Raw genomic sequence first — 22,631 nt, 5'->3', positions numbered from 1 at the left:
CCTCTGCGTAAAAAACTTACCCCGACATCTCCTCTGTACCTACTTCCAAGCACCTTAAAACTGTGCCCCTTGTGTTAACCATATGTTACTTACTTTAATGAAATACAAAATATTCTCTGTAACATTTAACTTGTAAGAAAATTAATGTTTGGAAATCTAAAATTTGCTCTTTGCTACTAACACATTAATGTAGAAGACATAAAATAACATCTAAAACAAAATTTAGATAAAAATTCCAGGGTGTCTAAGACTTTTGCACAGGAGTTATCTCCCTAAAATATTCATTCAAATTAGCTAGAACCTCCTCTTAACGATGCTACAAAGATTGTCTCTGATTAACCCCTATTTCTCCAAGTTAATTTTGCACTCACAATTTCTTTCAGTAAATTCCTTACCACTGACATTAGACTCACAGATCTGTCAGTAAAATTTAGGTGGAGTAGCATGTTCACTCCCCTCTGACAGTTTTAAGTCTTTTGAATTCTCTTCCTCAAAGGTATTTGATAAAGGAATGAAAGACTACTAAGAGTCGAAGATTACAGCCATATTTATAGCTTTGTATTTTGTAGTGCCACTTTGTAGCACTAGTCTTCCGGTAACATGGCAGTGTGCTTGGCCGCAGCAGCTTCTATGGGGCCAACCAAAGGTGTTACTGTCTTTTTTGAAGGTATTTTTTCTATGATCACAATCCCATGCCAGACATTAAGAACTTTAAGTACTCCGAATCTATCCCTTCAACAATTTGGTTGTTTGGGGAAAACCTGGAGCTTTTGTAGTGTGCAGTTTAACAGTGAGTGATTGCCTTGGTTGCTTTCCATGTGATCGCAAGATCCTGTTGGACATTGTTAATGTGGAATGCTGCAAGTCTGATTCATTGATTTGCTGGTGAACCGCAGGAGAGTTGCGTGGCCTCGGTCATGGTGAGGACTAGGCCTCAACCTACATTGTTGCTTGTTTGTAGCCACCCACCCAGAGGGAAGGCAACAGAATTGGTGTGTTCCACCAGAGTGCTGGTAGTGCAATTGAACATGTCTATCTTTCCAATGTAGCCAGCCATTTTTTTTATATTTATTATTATCATCACCAGGTACTCACTGTTTATAAACTAGTGAATTTCTTTCTTTTTCTATCTTTTTTAACTAGTTCATCTCTCTCCCCTTCCAAAGAAACACATGCTGCATTTCAAGTTAGGTAGTCATCTCGTGTTCCTTTTAAAACTTATTTGTCACCACTGGTATGTTTTGTAACTCCAGAAACTAGACAAAACATAAACATAAGAGCCAGCATGCATATGCTAAGTTTTACTTTCCTTTTCTTTAGTGAAGCACACACATAGGACATGGTGGTGTAATGACATATGCCATACGTGGACTTGCATTAAACCCATAATGAATTATGTAAGAAAGCTTAATTGAACAACACAATATTACTCGAATATTACTGAAATACATTACAGGAGGTGATGGGCGGAAGAGTTGAAGTGCTGAAGAAGAAGGAGTCTGATAGGAGAGGACAGCAGAGGAGAATCACCATCATATCCCCAAGTCCTAAATTGCTCATGGCCCATGTAATATTATTGAAGTGTCATCACTGTTAGGAAACACATATATCTACAAACATGGAACTACGGTCTTTTAGAGTCTATTCCACCATTCAACAATATCATGGCTGATATTCAAGTTCAGATTTAAGAGTCATTCAACCACACATGAATACAGCTAAACAAAACAATGGGGCCAAGGTACAAAACACAGTACAAACAGTCATTCTCAGCATAAGGCACATATAAGACAGCAGTAAAATACTTTCACACAAAAAATATATACAGTGCAAGACCCTGATCCATGAATGTTACAGCAATCTGCAGTTGAACACAATATACCTTACAATATATATCAATAAACTACTTAATATAACACTGAGGGGCAGTACCGACAGTGTACATCCACCTGGATTTACACGTCTCTCTCCACTCCCGTTTATTCTGGCGTCTTCCCCCTTCCTTTTCAGACTTGAAGAATGATCTCAGCCTGAAACGTCCACTGTTTATTAATTTCCATAGATGCTGCCTGACCTGCTGAGTTCCTCCAGTATTTTGTTTGTGTTGCTTTGGATTTCCAGCATCTGCAGACTTCCTCATATTTAGAACATATGCAAAGAGCATGTTGGCCAGACAAAAATAAATGGATTGCACAGGGGATAAAAAAAGATAAAAAGTCAAGTTGCTATTTCAAAAAGGTCACTAATCTGCATGGTGTTAATGAAAAATCTGTTAATGATGAGAGTGACACAGAACTGGGCAGCCTCAAGATTTACAAAGTGAAAACTAACAGGAGACAATATGGCTTATACCAGAAGTGAATGGCAAAATAATTAAAATGGAATTTGGACACTGGCTTGGCTGTTTCACTCATTCCACAAAATGAGTTTGAATGACATTTTAAAGATAATGAACCGAAACATGCAGATATCCAACTAAGAAGTTATACTGGTGAAACGGTAACTCCTGTGGGAATGACATTTGTAACAGTGAAATACAACAACCAACAAGCTTCATTGGGCTTGTATGTGGTAAAACCAGGAGGACCAGCATTGTGGGGCTGTGAGTGGCTGAGACAACTACAACTTGATTGAAGACCCAGCCACCATTTACATGCCACATTCCCTGCAAAAAAAGTCAACTGAAATTGAATTAAGAAAGGTACTGGACGATGCCACAGCAGTGTTCAAAGATGGCATTGAAAACTCAAACATATTAAGGGTAAAATATTATTAAATTAAAACGTCCCACCCAAGTTTTACAAAGCCCATCCGGTCCCTCATACCACCTGTGACAATGTAGCCAATGAGCTAGATCACATGGAAGCTGAAGGAATTATTTCCGAGGTTGAGTGGCATGCCAATAATCCCATTAGCCAAGAAGAGTGGGTCTGCCAAGATCTGTGATGATTTTAAGGTCACTATCAACCCCGTACTGAAAGTAAATCAACACCATAATTCCCTCCAGGCTCGACATGAAAGCTCAGAGACCTTGGCCTTCATCCTTCCTCGTGTAGCTTGTCCTGGACTTCCTGTCAGATTGCTGGCAGGTGGTAAGAGTGGGCTCCCTCACCTTTGCCCCTATGACCCTCAACACAGGTGCCCTTCAGGGCTTTGTACCAAGCTCCCTCCTTTACTCTCTGTATACCCATGACTGTGTCGCCACCCACAGCTCTAATCTACTAATTAAATTTGCTGATGACACTACACTGATTGGATTAATAGACAATAGACAATAGGTGCAGAAGTAGACCATTCGGCCCTTCGAGCCTGCACCACCATTTTGAGATCATGGCTGATCATCTACTATCAATACCCGGTTCCTGCCTTGTCCCCATATCCCTTGATTCCCCTATCCATAAGATACCTATCTAGCTCCTTCTTGAAAGCATCCAGAGAATTGGCCTCCACTACCTTCCGAGGCAGTGCATTCCACACCCCCACAACTCTCTGGGAGAAGGTTTTTCCTTAACTCTGTCCTAAATGACCTACCCCTTATTCTCAAACCATGCCCTCTGGTACTGGACTCTCTGAGCATCTGGAACATATTTCCTGCCTCTATCTTGACCAATCCCTTAATAATCTTATATGTTTCAATCAGATCCCCTCTCAATCTCCTTAATTCCAGCGTGTACAAGCCCAGTCTCTCTAACCTCTCTGCGTAAGACAGTCCAGACATCCCAGGAATTAACCTCGTGAACCTACGCTGCACTTCCTCTACAGCCAGGATGTCCTTCCTTAACCCTGGAGACCAAAACTGTACACAATACTCCAGGTGTGGTCTCACCAGGGCTCTGTACAAATGCAAGAGGATTTCCTTGCTCTTGTACTCAATTCCCTTTGTAATAAAGGCCAACATTCCATTAGCCTTCTTCACTGCCTGCTGCACTTGCTCATTCACCTTCAGTGACTGATGAACGACTCCTAGATCTCTTTGTATTTCTCCCTTACCTAACTCTACACCATTCAGATAATAATCTGCCTTCCTGTTCTTACTCCCAAAGTGGATAACCTCACACTTATTCACATTAAACGTCATCTGCCAAGTATTTGCCCACTCACCCAGCCTATCCAAGTCACCCTGAATTCTCCTAACATCCTCATCACATGTCACACTGCCATCCAGCTTAGTATCATCAGCAAATTTGCTGATGTTATTTTCAATGCCTTCATCCAAATCGTTGACGTAAATTGTAAACAGCTGTGGTCCCAATACCGAGCCCTGTGGCACCCCACTAGTCACCACCTGCCATTCCGAGAAACACCCATTCACCGCTATCCTTTGCTTTCTATCTGCCAACCAGTTTTCTATCCATGTCAATGTCTTCCCCCCGATGCCCTGAGCTTTGATTTTACCCACCAATCTCCTATGTGGGACCTTATCAAATGCCTTCTGAAAATCGAGGTACACTACATTCACTGGATCTCCCTTGTCTAACTTCCTGGTTACATCCTCGAAAAACTCCAATAGATTAGTCAAGCATGATTTACCCTTGGTAAATCCATGCTGGCTCGGCCCAATCCTATCACTGCTATCTAGATATGCCACTATTTCATCCTTAATAATGGACTCTAGCATCTTCCCCACTACTGATGTTAGGCTGACAGGACGATAGTTCTCTGTTTTCTCCCTCCCTCCTTTCTTAAAAAGTGGGATAACATTAGCCATTCTCCAATCCTCAGGAACTGATCCTGAATCTAAGGAACATTGGAAAATTATTACCAATGCATCCGCAATTTCCAGGGCCACCTCCTTTAGTACCCTAGGATGCAGACCATCTGGACCTGGGGATTTGTCAGCCTTCAGTCCCATCAGTCTACTCATCACCGTTTCCTTCCGAATGTCAATCTGTTTAATTTCCTCCGTTACCCTATGTCCTTGGCCCATCCATACATCTGGGAGATTGCTTGTGTCTTCCCTAGTGAAGACAGATCTAAAGTACATAATAAATTCTTCTGCCATTTCTCTGTTTCCCATAACAATTTCACCCAATTCATTCTTCAAGGGCCCAACATTGTTCTTAACTATCTTCTTTCTCTTCACATACCTCAAAAAGCTTTTGCTATCCTCCTTTATATTCCTGGCTAGCTTGCGTTCGTACCTCATTTTTTCTCCCCGTATTGCCTTTTTAGTTAAGTTCTGTTGTTCCTTAAAAACTTCCCAATCATCTGTCCTCCCACTCACCTTAGCTCTGTCATACTTCCTTTTTTTTAATGCTATGCAATCTCTGACTTCCTTTGTCAACCACTGTGGCCCCTTTCCCCCCTTTGAATCCTTCCTTCTCCGGGGAATGAACTGATTTTGCACCTTGTGCATTATTCCCAGGAATACCTGCCATTGCTGTTCCACTGTCTTTTCTGCTAGGATATCCATCCAGTCAACTTTGGCCAGCTCCTCCCTCATGGCTCCATAGTTTCCCCTGTTCAACTGCAACACTGACACCTCCGAGCTGCCCTTATCCTTCTCAAATTGCAGATAAAAACTTATCATATTATGATCACTACCTCCTAATGGCTCCTTTACTTCAAGATCGCTTATCAAATCCTGTTCATTACATAACACTAAATCCAGAATAGCCTTGTCCCTGGTCGGCTCTCATACAAGCTGTTCCAAGAATGCATCCTGTAGGCACTCTACAAACTCCCTATCCTGGGGTCCAGCACCAACCTGATTCTCCCAGTTCACCTGCATGTTGAAATCCCCCATAACTACTGCAACATTACCTTTGCCAAATCTCAAGTAATTATGCGGCAGCCTACAGAGGAGAAGTCATCACCCTGACACAGCAGCATCAATAAAACAATCTCTCCCTCAATGTTGCAAAAACAAAGCAGCTGGTTGTGGACTACAGGAGGAATGGAGAGAGGCTAGCCCCTATTGACATCAAAGAATCTGGGATTGAGAGGGTGAACAGCTTCAAGTTCCTTCGTATACACATCATTGAGGATCTCACATGGTCTGTACACACTAGCTGTGTGGTGAAAAAGGCACAATGGCACCTCTTTCACATCAGACAGTTGAAAAAGCTTGGTATGGGCCCCTAAATGCTAAGAACATTCTACAGGGGCACAATTGAGAGCATCCTGACTGGCTGCATCACTAACTGGTATGAGAACTGTACTTCCCTCAATCACAGGGCTCTGCAGAGAGTTGTGCAGACAGCCCAGCACATCTGTAGATGCGAACTTCCCACTATTCAGGACAGTTACAAAGACAGGTGTGTAAAAAGGGCCTGAAGGATCATTAGAGACCTGAATCACCTCAACCACAAACTGTTCCAGCTGTTATCCAGGAAATAGTGCTGCAGCATAAAAGCCAGGACCAACTTCCAGCCAGGACAGCTTCTTCCACCAGGCCATCAGACTGATTATTTCACACTGATACAACTGTATTTCTATGTTATATTGACAGTCCTGTTATATGTCCTATTTATTATAAATGACTATAAATTGCACATTTAGTTGGAGATGTAACATAAAGATTTTTACTCATGTATATGAAGGATGTAAGTAATAAAGTCAATTCAATACCCTTTGCCCAGGATAGAGGATATCTTTGCAAACCTTTCTGGAGGGAAATACTTCAACAAACTGGACTTAACTGAGGTCTACCTACAGATTGACATGGAAGAAGAGTCCAAAATGTTTCTCATCATAAACACTCACAATGGGCTTTATCACTACAATAGCCTTATTTTCGCCAAAAAGCTAGGAACCAGCTGCAGCAAGACTGTCCAGGCACTCAGTGTTACCTGGATGACATCATTGCTAATGTTGAGATTGACAAGGAACATCTCCAAAAACTCAAGACAGTATTAAAAAGATTTGAAGACTGTGGGCTCAGACCATGATGGAGCAAGTGTGAATTCTTCAAACCAAGCATCACATATTGGAGTCAAACCATTGATAAACACGAATTACACAAGTATGCTGAGAAACTTCAAGAAGTGGCCTATATATACCCCAAGGCAAAAGAATGTATCACAGTTGTGATCCTTTTTAGGATTTGCCAATTACTATAGCAAGTTCTTGCCAACCCTGGCTCCTGCGCTCCACACCTTGAACTCATTATTTCAGATCAGGAAGAAATGGCAATGGACAAAGCAGTGTGAGGTGGCTTTCCAAAAGGCAAAGGAAATGGTGACATCAGTCACTGTACTCACACATTGTGAGCCATTGTCCAGTGATGCTTGCCTGTGACGTCTCACCTTATGGTATAGGTGTCATATCTTTTGAGTGATGCAAGTGAACTCTCCATAGTCTTTGCATCACGTTCCTTTACCACTGCAGATTGACAGAGAGGCCTTGAGTCTGGTTTGGAGTGTAAGACATTTCAATCAGTAAAATAGAGTTTAGCCTCATTACTGATCCAACAACAATTAGTATCCATTTTCAATCAACTGAAGGGCATTCCAATGACAGCAGTAACATAAATGCAGAGATGGACTTTGTTTCTTGGTGGACACAATTGCAAGATCAAAATCAAGAGCACAACTAATCATGGAAATGCTGATGGATTGTCATGTGTACCCTTCAAAAAGGAAATGCCTGAAAAATGGACAGTCCTCTTGCTGTATTATCTCTAAAGCAAACCTGAAGTCTATTACAGCAGAGGTGATCCAAATGAAAAACAGAAAAAATCCTACACCGTCTCAGGTCTGCATGGTCACCCAAAAAAGCTGGAATGTGCAGTAGAAACTCCAGTTCCCCAAATTTTACCAGCGCTGTAATGAACTTGCCCTGGACAGGGGTTGCCTTAAGTGGGGATTGAGAGTGTTGTACCGTGCAGGCTGAGAGCTAAAGTGTTGGAGGAACTATATGCCAGTTATCTGGACATGGGACAAAATGTTGGCTCAAAGCTTTGTCTGGTGTCCTGGGATCGAGCTGGGATTGCTGTGCAGTTCTAACTCTCTGCCAAGCAGAGCGATTCACCTTGTCAGAATCAGAATCAGGTTTACTACCACCAGCATATGACATGAAATCTGTTAACTTACCAGCAGCAGTTCAACACAATACATAATCTAGCACAGAAAAAAAATATTTTTTTAAAAAAAGTAAATCAATTACAGCATATGTATATTGAAAAGATTTTTTTTAAACATGCAAAAACAGAAATACTGTATATTTTTTAAAAATTGTGAGGTAGTGTCCGAGGATTCAATGTCCATTTAGGAATCGGGTGGCAGAGGGGAAGAAGCTGTTCCTGAATCGCTGAGTGTGTGCCTTCAGGCTTCTGTACCTCCTACCTGATGGTAACAGTGAGAAAAGGGCATGTCCTAGGTGATGGAGGTCCTTAATAATGGATGCTACCTTTCTGAGACACCGTTCCCTGAAGATGTTCTGGGTACTTTGTAGGCTAGTACCCAAGATGGACCTGACTAGATTTACAACCCTCTGCAGCTTCTTTCGGTCCTGTGCAGTAGCCCCTCCATACCAGACAGTGATGCAGCCTGTCAGAATGCTCTCCATAGTACAACTTTATAAGTTTTTGAGTGTATTTGTTGACATGCCAAATCTCTTCAAACTCCTAATGAAGTATAGCCGTTGTCTTGCCTTCTTTATGACTACATCAATATGTTGGGAACAGGCTAAATCCTCAGAGGTCTTGACGCCCAGAAACTTGAAACTATTCACTCTGCACTTCCAATCCCTCTGAGAATTGGTATGTGTTCCTTCATCTTACCCTTCCTGAAGTCCACAATCAGCTCTTTTGTCTTACTGACATTGAATACTAGGTTGTTGCTGCGTGCCAGTTGGCATATCTCACTCCTGTACGCCCTCTCGTCAGCAAAGATGACAGCATAAGAGTAAGAAATCCTCCACAATGATTAAATCTTTAGGCCAGAATGGAACAATTTAAAATTTACTATGCTGTGCATGTCTGTATAGTAAGTATACCTGCAATAGAACTTGTGGGTCCAGGATAGGACTGTATAATCATCAATGATCTCACCGTTAAAGGAGTGAACGTCGTCATCAGATTCCGATGGACAACCGAAGAAGTGTATACAGTTGAGACACACTCTATATTGAAATGGAGTTTACAGCTAAGCAGGGAGCAGTATAGTGTATTTAATATTTCAGTAATAACAACATTTCAGGGATATTTGAGTAATCTTGTAGATAAAGTATCCTTTGTTGGTTACATAATTGATTACAGGTTATATGTAAAAGTACGTGAATGGCATATGTCATTACGGCACCATGTCAAATGTGCACTCCTTACTAAAGCAAAAATGAAGAGTACATATTTATCTCGATCTGTTTGGATTTTGCGAATAAAACATTCAAGAGCTGTTTTATGTGCTTAACAGAAGTCTTTACTTGCATTATGAATGAACCAAAAGCAGTCACCTTACACTGATGTCATTACATCAGCCTCCTTCTCTTACAGTGAACACAACTCAATAACTGTATTTATGAATTATGTAGAACAGTTTATATTATGAACAATATGTGTCATCTGCTACACATTACATTACTCTACAGTTTCTTGTGATTTTCTCTCAAAGCAGAAAAGACCCCACATTGTCTCAGGACTACACGGCCATACAAAAAGGGCTGGATTGTGCAGCAGAAATTCTAGTTCTCCCATTTTTGCCAGCGCTGGGATGAACCTGCCTTTGATGGGAGTTGTAGGGATTGAGAGTTGTTGTATCATCAAAGCTGAGTGCTAATGTGTTGAAGGAGCTGTATGCCTTTCATCTGGGTGTGGTGAAAATGGAAGTGTTTGTTTGGTGACCTGGGATAGATCAGTAGAACAAGCTGCTTGCCATGCAGTGTACAGGATGCCAACACATCCAGAAGATGCCAAGAGTAGAGTGGCCTGCATTGCCCAGGCAGAGAATTCATGTGGATTTTGCTGTACCATTCATGGGCTCAAATTTCTTGGTAGTACTGGATGCAGCTACAAAGTGGCCAGAAGTGTTCCCAATAACCTCCACTACAATCTCGCACACCGTTGATGTGTTGAGAAGCCTCTTCTAGAGGACTGGTGCTCCAGAACACTTAATCAGTGACAATGGACCACAGATTTTTGCAGAAGTTTCAGTCATTCCTGAAAATGAATAGACATATTACATCTGTACAGTACCATCCAGCTTGGCGGAAAGGTTTGTTCAGAGTCTAAAGAATGCAGAACACGCTACACTGACACTAAACCAGGAGCTCACCGATTTCCTCTTTGCATATTGCAGTGCAGCACACTCCACAACCAACAGCTCACTGGCTCTGCTGTCCATGCTTGGACTTCCTCAAACCCAATCTCTCAGAGGTGTGTTCAAGACAAACAACCGAGACAAATTGAGGGCTCCTCGAAGAAGGATGTTCGCTGTTTGACCCTCGTTGAACCTGTCTTGGTGAGGGACTACAGAGGTAATCCCATGTGGGTAGTTGGAAAGTTTAAGGACAGAACTGGACGACTCTCCTACACAGTCTAGATTGTGTCTGATATCATCTGGAGATGACACATCGATCAGCTGAGGAGAGCAAGGTCAATGTCGGACCCACTTCCTGCAGTCCCAGAGTCAATTCCTACAACCACCACAAAGGAGGCTACACAACCTGAGATTGTTTCACAGGTACAAGTCTCACCAAGCAAGCAGAGTGAATCCCCTTGCCAGGAAAAACGTTATCCCACAAAGCGTAAGAAATCCACCAAAGTGATTAAATCTTTAAATCTGAATGCGACAATTTAAAATTCACTATGTTGTAGACGTCTATATAGTAGTTGTATGATGTAGTATACTGTAATAATATACTATACACACTACCCGGAACATTACCTGCATCTTTTCTTCCCATCCGCCTTCAAATCTCTGAACGGTCCATAAACCATACCTTGTTAGTAAAAACACAAAATGCTGGCAGAACTCAGCAGGCCAGACAACATCTATGGGAAGAGGTAGTGACGACGTTTCGGGCCGAAACCCTTCATCAGGACTCCTGCCAGCATTTTGTGTTTATTTCCAGCATCTGCAGATTCACTCGTGTGCCCTTGTTGTTAGTCTTTGGCGGTATTTATATATATATTTCTGTTACTTATAGTAACTTTTATGCCTAGCACTGAATTATTGCAGTAAAACAAAAAGAATCACGCCGTTTGTCAATGAGAATAGAACTGATTCCACAGATGCGACCTGACCTACTGATACTTGCAGTATTTTCTGTTTTTAACCTTTAAAACATCAGTTGCTTGCAGCAGCAATTAATTTTCAACTATCACCTCCCGAAATGAGAATGACCCCCACGGACTCCAGGTAAGGGGTCAAGTCTAATGTGCCACATGACCAGCAAGAGCTCTGTACCTCCAGAATCCCGGCGTGCCAGGTCGCTGCTCTTCCTCCAGTATCCCGGCAAGCCATGCGGCGAGGCCGCTGCTGCTGATCCTCCTGAATCCCAGTGTGCTTTTGCGGCGAGTGGATATGGCGGCTGTCCGGGAGGATGCAGGGGAAGATAAGGAGAACCGCGCGGTGGAGCTGGGCGCCACCCTCAGCCTAGAGAGTATCCTTTGTCCACATTGGAGTGCTAGTCGAATTGGACCGAGTGTTTGGCGGGGCAGTGGAGACGGTGCAATTGGCGGACGGGGTCTGACCACAAGGATTACGTGTCAGTAAGGGGCTGAGGGCGCGGGCCTCTGCTATGAGAAACGACAGTGAAGTGGGTAGGAATCGGAGCTGGGTCCCCGGACGGCACAATGCAGGCAGCTCGCTTATTTTATGATTTATTGCAGGCTTACTTCACTACCGAGCATTGTGGCTGTTGTGTTTAGTACCCTTTGTTGCAATATTTGTCGTTTTAAGTCAAGTTGCTATATGAAAATTGAAAAGAAAACCAGCTGTGAACCATCTGGTGTTAATTGGACAGTATACTTGAGTTACAGTCTTTAACTTACAGGTGTTATAGAAACAACTGCTAACAGAATAAAGTCGAGGTCTCACATCTAACATTTGATTAAAATGCTGTAACATTTCAAGCAAATATGAATATTGTTCTTTCTAAATTGATTGAGCCTAGAAATCTGAATTTTGCGTTCAAAATGCATCAATGGTGAATGCATTGGTAATGGGCTTTCAAACGTTTATAGTTTTTGATACAGTCCCAGCAGATTGGAAAGTAGGAAGTATTTCAGAATCAGGTTTATTATCACTGATGTTTGTTGTTTTGCAGCAGCAATACAGTGGAAGACTTAAGTTATATAAATAAGTGTTGTAAAAGGAGTAACAATGGACCAATCAGAAACCTGATGGTGAAGGGGAAGTACAGTACAACACTTCACAGTACAGGTGACACAGGTTCAATTCTCATCGCTGCCTGTGGCAGTGTGGGTTTCCTCCTGGTGCTCTGGTTTCCTCCCACAGTCCAAGGATGTACTGATTGGTAGATTAATTGGTCATTGTGACTTGTCCCATGGTTACGCTCAGGTTAAGTCAAGAGATTACTGGGTGGCTTAACTTAAAGAGTTGGAGGGGCCTGTTTCATGTCGTATCTCCATAAAGTAAAAATAAAAACATAGCTGCTCTCAAAATGTTGGGTTCTTCAAGCTCCTGTACTTCCTCCCTGATGATAGTAACAAGAAGTGGGTATGCCCCAGATGGTGAGAGTCCTTGGTGATGGATGCCACCTTGAGGCTCAGTATTGATGGTAGGGAGGGTTGTGCCCACGATGGAACTGGCTGACTCTACAATCCTCAGACACCAGATTGGAGGGTGATGCAACCAGTTAGAATGCTTCAGGTGGTAGAAGCAGTTACAAGAGCAACATTTAAGGCGGGGGTTTCTACTCTGAGCTCCACCGACCCCATGGTTGGCGGTTTTGGTCCGTGACATAAAAAGGTTGGGAATCCTGATTTAAGGGGAATTTAGACAGACATATGAACAGGCAGGGAATGGAGCATACGGACAGAGACATCTGAAAGAGACGGATAGTTACATTGGCATCGTGATCAGTGTAAATGTAGGCCGAAGACTAGCTGTGCTTTACTGTTCAATGTGCAATGAAATATTTGATTTTGACATTGAAATCTGAAAGGCTGATTGCAGCTACTGGAGTTTTGACAAGTAAGGTGAGTTAAACCTGCCTCAGAACAAACCAACACGTACAAACAAGCTGGAGGAATTCAGCAGGTCGGGTAGCATCTGTTGACTGCTCGTTTCAACGGATGCTGCCCGACCTGCTGAGTTCCTCCAGCTTGTTTGTATGTGTTGATTTGACCACAGCATCTGCAGTGTACTTTGTGTTCGGAACAAACCAAACTAGCCTTTCAGGAAAGTATAAGAGGAAATGATAGGAACCATCTATATGTTGGTGTTTCACATTGCCTGTGTTGTTTTTACTTGCAACAGTTGCCAAAGGTTCATGGATAGCTGGAGTATTTCAGAACTTCGTAGAGTAGTTATCAAAATGTGACTGGAGCTTGCCAGGTTTTTCTCTTGTAACTTTTTCAAGGCAGTGTTTAGCACTAGATCCAAGCACATTTTTCCAGCTGTAATGAGACCCCTTTATGCTGCTTTCTCCCTCAGTGTAGCTCCTCTGAACTCTGCATATTGAATTTAAAGCTGAGACTTCTCTGATATATTTCTTGTCCTGCTTTCCTTAAACTATGAAATCTAGTCTTGCAGATCATCAAGGACTCTCAGCAACAACATGGCCTACGACATGAAGACTATCAGCGATACAGGTCAGTGGAGGTGTTCTGTTGGTTATGGCTAGGGTTTGCGGAGGGATTTTTGGTGCCCACCTGCCTTTGGTGGACTTACACATGTTAGTTCCATTAAGGTGCAGTGGGATGCCATGCAAATTCATGTAATGTAAAGATGGTACCAGTGAACACCACAACCAGTGGCAATGCCCTCCAGACAGTTTATGAAACTATTTCATTTACTTTCAAATATAATTCGATTGCGATTGGAACCTGTGATTTAAATTTTGATGGTGCGTTTTTGGGCCAATTTTGTGATCTGGTGCTTTGCTGTCTCCAAGGAAGTTTGGTGATGTTGGGAACAGAGTGTGCAGCCTGAAGGTGGGGCACAATCTTGTGATCGACTCCATTGTTTCTCTCCAGTGAGGCTTTGAGCAAGGTTGAGATCAACAAAGAAGAGAGCAGAGTGCAGTTGGGTGTTCAGCGCTTTCAGCCTGTGTTTGACCAGTCCTCCTGTCGCTTTCGCTAGCTGTTGTTGGGGGAAATTGCAGGAGTCTTGGGATCCACGTTGCAAGGATTGATTAACGAGGCTCGTGCCTTTGGAGTCATTTTGGGGTCTTTGAAGTTCATGTTGTATGTGTTTTTGAATTCTGGTTACTTTTTTTTGCTGTTTTTGAGCAGCTTGATGGGAGTAATCAGTGAGGAGTGGGGTTCTTTGGCGAAGACTAGCTCTGCAGCCTGCATTTGATGAGGAGCGTGGTGCTGAACTGAACTAAACTGAATACTCTAGACTCCTGGCTTGATGTTCTGTTTGTTGACTTGCTGCTTGACATTTTGAACAGGTTCAATGGTGTGTGTGTGTTTTGTGGCTGCCTTCCTCGAACGTAGAACAGTACACCACAGTACAGGCCCTTTGGCCCACAGTGTTATGCCGACCCTTAAACCCTGCTTTCCATATAAGCCCCCACCTTAAATTCCTTCATATACCTGTCTAGTAGTCTCTTAAATTTCACTAGTGTATCTGCCTCCACCACTGACTCAGGCAGTGCATTCCACACACCAACCACTCTCTGAGTAAAAAAACCTTCCTCTAATATCCCCCTTGAACTTCCCACCCCTTACCATAAAGCTATGTTCTCTTGTATTGAGCACTGGTGCCCTGAGGAAGAGGAGCTGGCTGTCTACTCTATCTATTCCTCTTAATATCTTGTATACCTCCATCATGTCCCATCTCATCATCCTCCTCTCCAAAGAGTAAAGCCCTAGCTCCCTTAATCTCTGATCATAATCCATACTCTGTAACTGGGCAGCATCCTGGTAAATCTCCTCTGTACCCTTTCCAATGCTTCCACATCCTTCTTATAGTGAAGTGACCAGAACTGGACACAGTACTCCAAGTGTGGCCTAACCAGAGTTTTATAGAGCTGCATCATTACATCGCAACTCTTGATCTCTATCCCTTGACTCATGAAAGCTAACACCCCATAAGCTTTCTTAACTACCCTATCTACCTGTGAGGCAACTTTCAGGGATCTGTGGACATGTACCCCCAGATCCCTCTGCACCTCCACACTACCAAGTATCCTGCCATTTACTTTGTACTCTGCCTTGGAATTTGTCCTTCCAAAGTGTACCACCTCACATTTCTCTGGGTTGAACTCCATATGCTACTTCTCAGCCCGCTCCTACATCCTATCAATGTCTCTCTGCAATCTTTGACAATCCTCTACACTATCTAAACACCACCAACCGTTGTGTCGTCTGCAAACTTGCCAACCCACCCTTCTACCCCCACATCCAGGTCGTTAATAAAAATCACGAAAAGTAGGGGTCCCAGAACCGATCCTTGTGGATCCTAGTGGTTGTGACCACTAGTCACAACCCTCCAATCCGAATGTACTCCCTCCACCACGACCCTCTGCTTTCTGCAGGCAAGCCAATTCTGAATCCACCTGGCCAAACTTCCCTGTATCCCATGCCTTCTGACTTTGAATAAGCCTACCATGTGGAACCTTATCAAATGCCTTACTAAATTACCTTCAGGAAGTCAAATCTCAGAGTTGCATTCTGTATATAGACTTTGATAATAAACATACTTTGAATCTTTAGTAAATTTGATGATAAAACAAAGGTTGGAGCTGTTGTGAATAGTATAGAGGGCTGTCAGAGGTTACAGCGGGACATTGATAGGATGCAAAACTGGGCCGAGAAGTGGCAGATGGAGTTCAACCCAGATAAGTGTGAGGTGGTTCATTTTAGTAGGTCAAATATGATGACAGAATATAGTATTATTGGTAAGACTCTCAGAAGTGTGGAGAATCAGAGAGATCTTGGGGTCCGAGTCCATAGGGCACTCAAATTGCTGCGCAGGTTGACTCTGTGGTTAAGAAAGCATGCAGTGCGTTGGCCTTCATCAATAGTGGGACTGAGTTGAGGAGCCGAGAGGTAATCTTGCAGCTATATAGGACCCTGGTCAGACCCCACTTGGGGTTCTATGCTCAGTTCTGGTCGCATCAATACAGGAAGGACATGGAAACCATAGAAAGGGTGCAGAGGAGATTTACAAGGATGTTGCCTGAATTGGGGAGCATGTCCTATGACGATAGGTTGAATGAACTTGGCCTTTTCTCTTTGGAGTGACGGAGGATCTGAGGTGACCTGATAGAGGTGTATAAGATGATGAGAGGCATTGATCATGTGGATAGTCAGAGGCTTTCTCCCAGAGCTGAAATGGCTAACACGAGAGGGCACAGTTTTAAGGTGCTTGGAAGTAGGTATAGAGGAGATGTCAGGGGTAAACATGATTTGCTGTTACTAAATCAGTGTTGATTTTATTTAATTAATCCATGCATTTCAAAATTACTGTTAATCAGGGTAGAAATGCCAAACATCAGAGGATGTGCTTTTAACATTAGAGGGAGAAAATTTAAAGACAGTGCTTCTAGGTCACTAACCTTGTTCACATATTTGTGTAAGAAGCCATATTTAGTGTAATTTCAGTTTCATTTTCCATGACGTAATGAAATCCTAATGCTGACCTAATCTAGTGTGAATTGTCTTCTCAATTTATTTTGGCTTTTTTGCCTTTGATTTTATTGTAGCATTTTACTTTCCTTGACTCTATTTGATGGTGAACTCTTGTGCTTGTATACTCTGCTCCTTTCTGGTTATTGTTACCGCTGCTAATGCTTTTCATTATTGTCTTTTCCCTTCAGCTGAACTGAATTTCCCATCTTCTCTAAACATTTCTCTATTTTGGGTTGTACCCCAAGGTTTCTGTACTTACTAATGCTTTAGTTAAAAGAAACCTTTCAGGTATTAAAGAGAAATTTTCAGGGATTTGCAGGTGTGGTGGTCAGAGAAACAGAGTCATTGGGTTGCACAGGTGCAGTGTGACAAATGATTTCCATGCCATGATGATACTCTTGCCCTTTGTTTTGTTTGTCCTCTAATTCTGTTTGATTGTACCTCTGTGCTTCTGTTAATTGTATTTTGCAGTAAACTAGAATGGACTGCAGAATCACTAATATTTTCTTTGCTTGTTATCAGAGGTTACTGTTCACGCAGACTACGCCGTCTCAGGAAGGCACTTGGCTTTAAAATGGGAAACCGTCACAAGTTCACGGGCAAGAAGATCACAGTTGATATTCTGTCAGATAGCAGGTAAGAAGGAGGCTGGAGAAAGATTTAATTTTCATTATGCAGCCTTGTACACTAAGGAAGCAGGCCCTTTGATGCTAGCTGTTAGTACTACTCTCAATCTCCTCTCATTCCCATTGACTACTCCTAGGTTCTTCTACTCATCTGCACACTGAGCCTAATTTACTCTGGGCTAATTTAATATGCACTAATCCACACTTTTAGAATGGCAGAAGAAACTAGTGTACCCAGGAGAAACTTGCACAGTCAAAGAACATACGAACTTCTCAAGCAAGTCCTGAGATCAAGGTGGAACCTGATTGATTGGGACTTAGAGGCTACAGCTCAATTAGCTACACCACTGCCACCCATCTCTGTATGAAGCATAAATTTGAAAACTCATGTATTCTTTTGGGGTTTAAATAATCCCATTTGAGAGTCCCCTGTGTCTTCTGAGCACACAGAAGCCTATCATGATAACAGAAGCTATGTACATCCTTGCAACTACCCACCTACCCATCAGACCTCTCAGAACCCACAAAACTGGAATGGGTGCAAGTTATCTCCATTTTGGTGGAATTGTCTGTTCATGATTGTTCTGAAGGAAGGAAAGGAAGATCTCTTGGAGGTCTAGTTGATATTTAATGAACATTACAGTTAAAATTTAGTCTGGTCATTGGGGCATTGTAGTTACAACCTCGCCTGTATTTCCTGTATTACAACAGATTACGCTTCTGGATTTCTTTCTTGGATGTTAACTGTGTTAAGATGCCTTGAGGTCATGAAAACTCCAATCTAATCCAGTTCTTCAAAGCAAAGAATGTATCCACAGAAAAATGTAGATAGCACTAGCTTAAATAGTATTTGTTAGTAATGTTTAGAGAAAGAATTGATGGACTAGTCATAAATTGCTAAGTTAATTTCCAGTGGTGAAGTACAAGGAAGTACAAGATGGTTTGAGAATGCCTACTTTAAACTCTTCACCAACCTGAATTTTGGGATGCACTTTGAGTAATGATGAATTATTATTAACGCTGGTGATTTTTAGGCCCAGCATTCTCACTGTTTAGCTAGACAGAGCTTTTCTAATGCTGTTGTCTGTTCGCAGGTATTTGCTGCTGGTTCTGATGGATGCAGAGCGAGCTTGGAGCTATGCCATGCAGCTGAAACAAGAAGCAAATACTGAACCTCGCAAACGGTTCCACTTGTTCTCTCGGCTCAGGAAAGCTGTCAAGCATGCAGAAGAGCTGGAACATTTGTGTGAAAGCAATTGCGTTGATGCAAAAACCAAACTGGAAGCTCAGGTAAGTAGCTGACATGTTGTGGGAAAGGTGGAAGTTGTGTGGAGTCCACATGCCCTTACATCTGACTTTTGAACTCTATTTTATGTAACTAATTCTTTTATTAGTTTTTAGTGACTTTACCAATATTTGCTTGAAACTAAATTAATCTAACACATTTTTGAATCTGCAGTAGTGTTTTCACTACTGTTGGCTCGTACTCTAAAGAGCCAGTTGATTAAATGTATTACTTATGCTTTATTATTCATTCTGATAGTCAAAAAATTCCTAATGTGCTTTCCATGATGATTGTTTTACAATTTTTACAGGCATATACTGCTTATCTTAAGGGAATGCTTAATTTCGAGCTGCAAGAATGGAAAGGTGCTATGGAGGCTTTGCACAAATGCAAGTGAGTGATGTGCGTCCTTACTTGTGTGTGTCTTTGTATTCGCTCTGCCAGTACCTATCTAGTGTACTATGTGTTTTGTTCTCCATCACTTCTGCCCACATCCATGCAGCAGTTCTTTATAAAAGCTCCCTATTGTCCATAAATATGAGGTGATCAGTAATAACTGATGGTGGTGGAGCTCCCATAAGTGGTTAGGCAGAGATTTACATAATATGTCCCAGCACCTATGGAGTTATGAGCATCAATTTCCAAGTCAATAATTTGGGAGATCTGGTTTCCCACTGCTTTGTGTCCTCTGCCGTACAATTTGCAAAGTAAGGACACACTGCCTTAAAAAATTTGGTGAGCTTTTGCAATCTGTCCCCAGTCATACTGTAGAAGCACATTCTCAGAGTTGATAGAGATCCATTCTCAGGCTTACAATAAAAGTCTAAGCATTATATTGAGCAACACACAATTGATTAATTGATATTAATCTAATCCAACTGGTACAAAACATGTAGCACACGTTGATGTGAGTTGACGCTCCTCATTTTGGATATTTATATAGAAAGGATATGACAGACTAGTTTCTAAATGGTGCAAAGCTTGAAGCAGTGATTATTAGAAGGAGATCATCATAACTTGTGGACAGATGCAGAAAGTTATTGAAAAGACAAATGAAATACAGTAGTGCCTGGGAGTTCTGCTCCAACTGTAACCTGACCTGTAGATCCCGATCTGCATCTTAAAGACATATAACTGAATTTACCAGAACTCAAGTTAAATTCCTGGAGAGATTACAGAAACCATGGTTACAGAATTCCTGGAATTTCAAAATTAAGTGGTGATTTTGATTGATCGTTTCAAGATATTTTGGGTGAATTAATTTTTCTTCATACACAGTTATGGCTGGTTGTGCAGTCTTAAGCTGGAGGGTGCACACATACACACACGCACACAACAAAAATAGCCATGAATGAAAAACATATTTTACAAAGAATGGGGATGATTGACAGTGCAGCGTAGATTCACGAGGTTAATTCCTGGGATGTCTGGACTGTCTTACGCAGAGAGGTTAGAGAGACTGGGCTTGTACATGCTGGAATTAAGGAGATTGAGAGGGGATCTGATTGAAACATTTAAGATTATTAAGGGATTGGACAAGATAGAGGCAGGAAATATGTTCCAGATGCTGGGAGAGTCCAGTACCAGAGGGCATGGTTTGAGAATAAGGGGTAGGTCATTTAGGACAGAGTTAAGGAAAAACTTCTTCTCCCAGAGAGTTGTGAGGGTCTGGAATGCACTGCCTCGGAAGGTAGTGGAGGCCAATTCTCTGGATGCTTTCAAGAAGGAGCTAGATAGGTATCTTATGGATAGGGGAATCAAGGGATATGGGGACAAGGCAGGAACTGGGTATTGATAGTAATTGATCAGCCATGATGTCAAAATGGCGGTGCAGGCTCGAAGGGCCAAATGGTCTACTTCTGCACCTATTGTCTATTGTTTATCTTTCTGCTTAACCTATAAAAGTGGGTGGAATTGATTTAATTGATGCAGTCTTGGCCAATGTACTTGAAAGTTTTTTTTGTCAACTGGGAACTTGAAATTCATGCAAAAACAGCAACTGATCAATTGTTGATTTCAAATTGTGATCAATACATTTCTGTTAGGTAAGATTTATTAAAGGAGACGGTTAAAGATGAGGTACTTGAGTGAAGTCACATTTAGACCATGAGGTATAGGAAGAGAATTAGGTTTTTGGCCCATCTAAGAAGTACCTGAAATGCCGGATTGCCAGACACATGCCAACAGCTCCAGGTGGAAGGCACTGTACTTGAGTTCGGGTGGTCATAGGTGCTTGCTGAAGAACGCCAGGGGTTGCCAGCGTCCCTTGATGAGTTGCTCCAACACCCCACCGACTGTTGTATCGGATGCGTCCACTGTGAGGGCGGTCAGAACGTCCGTTCTGGGGTGTACCAGCATTGCGGCATCTGCCAAGGCTTCCTTGGCTTCAACGAAAGCGGTCGCGGCCTCATCGTCTCAAGTAATGTCCTTGCCTTTACCTGACATCAGGGTGTACAAAGGGCGCATGATGCGGGCTGCTGAGGGTAGGAAACGATGGTAGAAGTTCACCATACCAACGAACTCCTACAGGCCTTTGACTGTGTTGGGCCGGGCAAAGTGGCAGATTGCGTCTACCTTGGCGGGCAGAGGTGTTGCCCCATCTTTGGTAATCCTGTGGCCCAGGAAGTCGATGGTGTTGAGACCGAACTGGCATTTGGCCGGGTTGATCGTGAGGCCGAAATCACTCAGGTGGGAGTAGAGCTGGCGGAGGTGGGACAGATGCTCCTGACGACTACTGCTGACCATGAGGATGTCGTCCAAGTAGATGAACGCAAAGTCCAGGTCGCGGCCCACCACATCCATTAGCCGCTGGAATGTCTGTGCGGCATTCTTCAGGCCGAACGGCATTCGGAGGAACTCGAACAGGCTGAACTGGGTGATGAGTGCTGTTTTGGGGATGTCTTCAGGGTGTATCCCCTGAATTCAGGATGGTATCCCCGGACGAGGTCTACTTTAGAAAAGATTCTTGCCCCATGCAGGTTTGCTGCAAAGTCCTGTATGTGCGGCACAGGGTAGCGGTCTGGAGTTGTAGCCTTGTTCAGTCTGTGGTAGTCGCCGCATGGTCTCCAGCCCCCAGCTGCTTTGGGCACCATGTGCAGTGGGGAGGCCCATGGGGTGTCGGACCTCCGTACAATCCCCAATACCTCCATCCTCTTGAACTCCTCCTTAGCCAGGCGGAGCTTTTCCGGGGTGTGGGTGAGTGCGGGTGTGGAGGGGTGGTCTTTGGGTCGGAATGTGGTGCTGTACTCAATGTCTGGGCATGGCTGCCATGAACTGTGGTGCCAGAATAGATGGAAAGTCCGCCAGGATATGAGCTCGCAAGAAGTCCGCCCCCAGGAGTGGTTGGGCCACCGTGGCCAGTGTGAAGTCCCACGTGAACCGGCTGGCGCCAAACTGCAGCTGCACTGTGCGGGTGCCGTAGGTCCGTATTGTGCTGCCATTTGCGGCCCTCAGGGTGGGTCCTGGCTTCCTGTTGCGGGTGTCGTACCCCGTCGGGGGCAAGACGCTGATTTCCGCTCCGGTGTCGACCAAGAAGCGGCGTCCGGACTGTTTGTCCCAGACGTACAAGAGGCTGTCCTGGTGGCCAGCCGCCATAGCCATTAGCAGCAGCTGGCCCTGGCGCTGGCAGGGCGGGCGACCCTACAACGGCGGGCTTCTGTGCCCCACCGCTGGTGGTAGAAACACCACTGCTCACTGGCCTCCTCACTCCTGCCTCTGTGTTGTGTGCGCCCCCCTGCCGGGCCTGGTCTGGTCTGCTATTGGGTGCGTGGCTTGGTAATCTGATCGACGGACGCCACGCTCTCCCTCTTGGCTTTCCACAGCAGGTCTGCCCGGGCCGCCACCTTCTGGGGGTCACTGAAATCTGCGTTGGCCAGCAGCAGATGTATGTCCTCGGGCAGTTGCTCCAGGAACGCTTGCTCAAACATGAGGCAGGGCTTGTGTCTGTCAGCCAGGGCCAGCATCTCGTTCATTAATGCTGACGGCGGCCTGTCTCCCAAACCATCCAGGTGCAGCA

General features: G+C 43.4%; 1 protein-coding gene across 1 annotated transcript in view; it reads left to right on the top strand.

Moving 5' to 3' along the window:
• The first annotated feature begins 11,377 nt into the window (after positions 1–11,377).
• srp68 (signal recognition particle 68) overlaps positions 11,378–22,631 on the top strand; it is a 68,093-nt gene continuing 56,839 nt past the window's right edge. Inside the window, exons 1-5 of the mRNA XM_073026668.1 lie at positions 11,378–11,541; positions 13,651–13,717; positions 17,228–17,341; positions 18,426–18,621; positions 18,927–19,009. Coding sequence (XP_072882769.1) covers positions 11,463–11,541; positions 13,651–13,717; positions 17,228–17,341; positions 18,426–18,621; positions 18,927–19,009 — 539 coding nt within the window. The 5' untranslated portion in view covers positions 11,378–11,462. The remainder of the gene's footprint in view (positions 11,542–13,650; positions 13,718–17,227; positions 17,342–18,425; positions 18,622–18,926; positions 19,010–22,631) is intronic.

Source organism: Hemitrygon akajei, chromosome 22 (assembly GCF_048418815.1).
Source record: "Hemitrygon akajei chromosome 22, sHemAka1.3, whole genome shotgun sequence".
NCBI classification, from domain to species: domain Eukaryota; kingdom Metazoa; phylum Chordata; class Chondrichthyes; order Myliobatiformes; family Dasyatidae; genus Hemitrygon; species Hemitrygon akajei.
This window is presented reverse-complemented; position numbering and strand designations above follow the sequence as displayed.